Below are 6,060 nucleotides of genomic sequence, written 5' to 3'. Positions count from 1 at the left end.
CACAGTAACAGCTCCCTCTCCTGGTCATACCATGAAATGACTTGTCACGATCAGTGTAAAGGTGTTTATGGTGGTTCTTTTTTTTCAGTAATTTTTGCTCAGCATATCAAATTCTCCTCTTGTGTGCTACATCTCATTTAAGGTGCAATCCCCAGCTCCTCGCTGATATCTTCTTTTTTTTTTTTCCTTTTTTTGGGTGGGGGAGATGTGCCGCATGCTTGATTGCAGACTACACAAGTTTCAAAGCATACGCCTTGGGTAATACAAGAAATTAGTTTTATTTTTAATACAGGGGGAAAAAAAGAAGAAGATCAAAGCAATCAATGTTGGCATCCACACAATCTCCCTTCCACACACACAGACACACGCCTAAAAACACAGCTCTGGTTTTGGTTGCCAGCACAAAAAGTGGGGTTTAAGAAGCTCTTAAGAGGCCAGAAGGAGGAGCAGGAGAGTCTGGCTCGATGTGAGGAGAGGCAGTCGGGGGGGAACAACAGATGTTCACAAGACACAGGTATACATTTTTTATTTGTTGAGTCAGGATGTTTGTGTTTGTAGGTCTACTTGTCATCATTTCCTCATGTTTTGTTCCATGTTCTGCATGCCAATGCATTTCTGCTTTCATTCATAATAGTTTATCCAAACGTCTCCTCACTTCCTGCCCCGTCCGTTGTCCTCAGCATCACTGGCATTGCGGCATTTCTGCTATAAATTGTCATAAAACAACTCAGATCTAGATCTTTTGTTCTTCCCTTTCTATTGTGCATTTCTTTAAGAGGATTTATACTGTGTTCTTGTTCTCCCAAAACATTCTTTTAAAACCCATTCGCTATCCCGATGAGTAGTAGGAAATGTAAGGTCTTATGAGGAGTTACTATAAGGCAATAACACTCCGAGATTTCATTTATACTCACTGAAATCTGAAAAAGCACAAAAAAGGGGCAAGTCTGGCTCCTCAAGGTCACACTGTGACATTTCGAGTATGGTGAATCAGATAAACAGCAGGCTTTAATGCTGACAAGTACGTCTTAACTGGCCTCTGCGACTGCACTCTTTAATCTGCCACATTTTTCTTTCCACTCTTCAATTTGACAAACAGGATTTGAAGTGAAGCCACCCACACAGTAAACAGCCAAGAGTGAGCTGCAAGTGGATGAGGCAGGTATTTACCACTCTGTGTGTTTACACATCATGCAATCTCTAACAACAGCAGCAGCACCAGCAGCAGCTGGTAGTCCGCTCTTCGTCTTCCAGCGTGGAAATGTCACCGGAGGTGAATGACAGAGGGCTTGTTTGCTTGGAAGCCAGCAGATATAGCTAGAAGTAGCTGTAAATGATAGCCCGCCCTCCCTGAAAATGGCAACCGTGGCTGCTCGGCTTTATTTGGCCATATAAGCCGCTACTTCCTTTTCCAAACTCTGGGCAAAGCGGTGGTTGAGGAAGAGCAGCTGCCCGTGAGGAAGCAGGCGACTGAGCAGGACGTCGATCCGGTTGCTCTTCAGCAGGACCTGGAGAGAAAAATGCCACAAGTGATGACCCCGAGCAGGCTTCTCGATTAATCAAGAGATGCTTAAAAGCTGGTAATAAGAATGCGCGCTGCTGCAATCTAGTTTCATTACTGCTGAATTTTGCTTTATTGATATTTTTCATAGCACGTAATGAGAGGCTGCTCTTGCGAGTCTCGATACCAGTGTTCGACAATCATCTTTCTTTGGGGAGGTAAACTGTTTAAGTTAATGGATTGCAGTCTGATGATGCCTTAGGACGCATATAGACACAAACACTCGCTACAGTTTCTGAATACAAATGCACTTTACAGCAGCCGGAAGATGCATGAGTCACAGTGATCTACTGTATGTTTGTGGTAAAGAAAAGATGTTTATGCAATTATTCCTGTCAGAAAAAAAGAAAAATTGGAGAAATGAAATAAAACAATACATTTTATCAACAGCTGGTCAGTGACTCATGGCTTCACTAGGTTTGTACAAGTCAAAAGGCTCAAGAGGTCTTTAAAGTTTCACTGTTGAGAATAACTTCAAAGCTAATGACATGTCTCAGTGTTCTTCACACACTTCTCACTGAAGCAGCCATCAGAGATAACACTTCTTTAATCTATGAAAGCCTTAAACAGTATATAAAAGAAGGCATTAACAAATGTGATGTTGCACTTCAGCTTGTGACATCCCCATGTTTAGCATTTTAGCTGACACCAAGATTAGCCAGAAGCAACTATATTTCGATGAGAGCGCTAAGCTATCAGCAGGTTTATCGCACAGGCGCTAAAAGTAAGTGCTGTGAAACACACAAACACATAAAACACCATAACTTCATTCATCAAAACTGAGAGAAAGACTTCTTGCATGGTCTGTCAGCACAATCAGTGACACATGGCCCCATATTACTTGTCAGATAATTGAACTGATGACACTCAAAAAGACATCAATGCCAGAGTTCTCGTTCAGTGACGTGAATTAACTGAGATGAAGCTCATGAAACTGCTGCTGGCTACAACCCCGCAGGCAGGCGTCCACTACTCAATCAAAGGGACAATACTCCTGATAATACAAAGTTTAAAGCCAATTTAAATGGGTTTAACATATGAAAATTCATACGGCACCAGACCATAGCCATTTACAAATTACGGTAACTGGAATTGGCAAGTTTGAACTATAGTAATATGGGCACTTATTATAACTCTGTCATATTTATGAAATCTAAACTGTATTTGTGAAAATAGATCCTGAATACTCCAGACCAGGTCCAAATTAAACACACATCTAGTGCAACAGAGTGAGTATGCTCACTCTAGAAGAAGTCCAGCTCTCCTAGAGTAGCTACCTGCCTGCTGGAATCTCCTGTGTGGTCTTGAGACTGTGCTGTGAGGCTCAGCAAACCTTCTGGCAATGGCACATATTGATGTGTCATCCTGAAGGAGTTGGAGTACCTGTGCAACCTCTGTAGGGTCCTGGTACCAGAAAACAATCAGAAAAGATGAGGCAGGAAAAAAATGTCAGGGGCCTCGACCTGTAAAACCCGTTTTGGGGGTTGTCTCATTGTTGCCCCTCTAGTGCACCTACTCTTAATTTCAAAGCAACTGAAACTTATTTACAACCTACTGCTACTTAGCTGACCAGCTCAGTATCCCAGAAACTTAACTGACTTGATGGTGTACGCTGATTAAAAAGTGTTCCTTTCATTTTTTTGAGCAGTAGAATGTATGTCCACAGCTCACCTCGCTCCCTTGCCCCAGCATGTGCAGGTGCTCCAGGCAGTGGCGGGTCAGGTTGCGCAGTGTTCCCTCAGCCAGCAGCAGGTTCTCGTGAGGCTCACAGACGAGCGTGAAGCCCAGACTCTGAACCCCCAGCCACAGAGCGCTCGTCTCCTCGGAGAACAGGTCTCCGGCTCTGAGCCGCACCACGCCGCAGTCGGCGTCCTGCAGAGCCAGATTCTCTTCGCCCGGCATCGTCTCCACTATCAGCCGACCCGAGGCTTCCCGGGACAGAGAGACAGCACTCCGGACTTGTCTGAGACACAAAAAGTGTTTTGCCATTAATTAGGATGCTTTCATAGTCACAATAACTGTGGGGCTCATTTTATTTTGAGCTATTTAACCAGTTTTACTGATAACATTAGAACAACCGTTGTCTTTGACAGTAGTAATCACTAGTTACAGGCTGGAACAGGAGAAAAACAAAACACACACACACAATGATTCATGAGTCACTGAAAAAAAATATTATTGTCTGGCATTTTACATTGTGTGTTCCCATCAAAATAGCAGGATGCTTTATATGAGAAAACAGAGAGATGATTGATGGTGAAAGAACTGCTATTATGAGTTATCAACAAGAATAAATCCTAAAAATCACTAGAAATAAAGCCAGGGTGCTATTTTCAGTATTTTTTTAAATTACCTTCATACAATTAGCAGTAAAAAAAAAAAAAATTGCTCAAAAGCCAAAAATGGCTCTAGGTACTCTGGCAGGTAAATTCATTTTTTTAAAGCATTGAGACTGAGGCCATCTCGGTGTCTGGCAGACCATCTGTATAACAAGTATTCCTGTGTTCTTGAGTCTAAACATAGCTCCTGTGCTCATCGCTGGATAGATCTTCATGACACTGCATGACGGATATGAATAGAGCATTCAAAGAGCCTTTTGAACAATACTGTATATGACAAACATCAACAGGCAATGCAGGGACACGAACAGACGCCACTCAACAGAATACACAGGCTGCATGTCTTTATCTGGACAGGTGTTAGTTCCAAAACAAGAAAAGAAAACGCACATCAGCTATCAGAGCTGACTGAGACATTTATTCAGGAGGAAACAAAAACATTTTTGCCCCCTGCAGTCTCTGCATGAACTGCTGAATCCTGTTGTAAACACGAGGGAATAGTGTACATCAGATGCATCCACAAAGCGGAATCAGAAGACTACCACAACAGGTCCACTGCGCAGGCCTGGGGCTCTCACTCTGTCTACCTGGTGGAAAATGAATGAAGCTCAAGTAATGGGACAGAGCCTTGGGCTGTCAAGTCATTTCCACTATGTTATTGTAATGCAAAAACACAGAAAGGTGATTAACTGAATTTAATTATGTCTGCTGTCCTTATCTCTTCACTCCTACAGGCAAAATTACACAAAAAGGGCTTAATTAAAGTGTCCACTTCTGTCCCAATCTGTGGATGTCCAGAAAAAAAATGACTTCGAATAATGATTTATTTTTAACTGTTAACCACAAACACCCACCTGGCTACTGCGGTCACCCTCTCCTTCTGCAGAAGCCTTCTTTCCTCCGGGCTGAGGTCTCGGTGCCGCTCGGACAGGACTCCGTCATCTGGACCGAAAACCCGGGAGTACAGAACACGGCTCTCCCCGGCAGACAGAGCACTCACCGGGCACACGGTGTGGATGAGGAAACACCGAACCATGCTGTCGTACTAGGGGAGAAAAGGTTATCCAAACAGAGCTTTTTACTTTATTTCTTCTGAATCGTTGTTTACACTGCTGATTTTAAGCACTTCCGCGTTGGTCAGCTGACCAGTCTCGTGCACTGTTGCTTTTCATAAATATAACCACCAGAGGTCGCTCGCAGTCAGCGACTCCCACACAGCAGTGTTATTCAGAGCCATACAGTATCTTTGAAGACTTGTTCGTTTGTTTGTTTGTTTGTTTGTTTGTTTACACTTACAAAAGATTGTTTTTAAACGGCAGCGTGGAGCTGTGTGGTGGCTGTGTGTAAAATCAGAATAGTTTAGCCAGAATAACATTGCTTTAGCTGACAGCCTATAGTACACTGATCATAGACAATATTGTCAGGAGAAATTTGGTACTCTGCAGATTTTAATCCAAAATTCTGACCGTAACATTCTATTGAACAGGTCACATGTGAAATTAAACACTCCTGCTTTCAGCTCAACATACCTCACTAACTCAATAGTCTCTTTCTTCCTAGTACAGCTCTCAGGACTGAGGGACAGGAGAGGCTGCAGAGAGGCTGAGTGAGAACAGAGGGTTTCGGGGTCTCAGCGGATAAACAGAGGCAGCTGGTAATCCAACAGCTGCTGCTGGTCATGCTTCTTTACACTGAGAGGCCCTCCTCTGTGTGTGTGCATGCGTCTGTCTGTGTGTGTGTGAAGAAGAAAGAGAGCATTCACTCTGCTTTGTTAGCATTCACTCCACCATCCTGTTAACCTCTTCACCCTCAGCCCTGAACTTACTTGGTGTAACTGAAACACAGTGTAACAAGACCTGGGGATAGTTCTAGCTCTTCATAGGATTTTATTTTATTTTATTTTATTAGAAGAACTGCTGATTTTATGACATTCAGAACTCCGTATGTCATTATTACAACTCTAACAGCTGGAAGAGAGTAGCATCATGAGGCTGTTAGCAGTCTGGCTTTATTATTAGGTAATAGGGACTCATGTTAGTTCACCACGTTGGTCCAGAATGAAACATCTCAGTAGGTATTTTAGGGATTTCTAGGCTAGACTAAACTAGACTCCTTAGCAACAGGCAGGAAATCCTGGAAATCCTTATTTTGATCCAAAAG

At 43.0% G+C, this 6,060-nt stretch overlaps 1 protein-coding gene across 1 annotated transcript; it reads right to left on the bottom strand.

The window, feature by feature from the left end:
* Positions 1–259: 259 nt before the first annotated feature.
* Positions 260–5,063, bottom strand: ap5s1 (adaptor related protein complex 5 subunit sigma 1). Its single transcript, XM_040042364.1, has 3 exons — positions 4,755–5,063; positions 3,233–3,524; positions 260–1,508 (listed from the first exon to the last, which is right to left on the bottom strand). The coding sequence occupies exons 1-3, from the start codon at positions 4,934–4,936 to the stop codon at positions 1,380–1,382; spliced, it is 603 nt and encodes a 200-aa protein (XP_039898298.1). The 5' UTR covers positions 4,937–5,063; the 3' UTR covers positions 260–1,379.
* Positions 5,064–6,060: the final 997 nt, after the last annotated feature.

The sequence above is a fragment of the Simochromis diagramma genome, unplaced genomic scaffold (genome assembly GCF_900408965.1).
Source record: "Simochromis diagramma unplaced genomic scaffold, fSimDia1.1 OVJJ01000304.1, whole genome shotgun sequence".
Lineage (NCBI taxonomy): Eukaryota > Metazoa > Chordata > Actinopteri > Cichliformes > Cichlidae > Simochromis > Simochromis diagramma.
Note: the sequence above shows the minus strand (reverse complement) of the source record. Positions and strands in the feature narration are given on the sequence as shown.

Bases quoted from the DNA above. Each gene is read 5' to 3' on its own strand.
- ap5s1 (XM_040042364.1), bottom strand. From the start codon at position 4,936: ATGGTTCGGTGTTTCCTCATCCACACCGTGTGCCCGGTGAGTGCTCTG. The intron at 3,525-4,754 runs GTGGGTGTTTGT...TTTGTGTCTCAG, and splicing joins AGGGTGACCGCAGTAGCCAG to ACAAGTCCGGAGTGCTGTCT. The intron at 1,509-3,232 runs GTGAGCTGTGGA...TTTTCTCTCCAG, and splicing joins TGCTGGGGCAAGGGAGCGAG to GTCCTGCTGAAGAGCAACCG.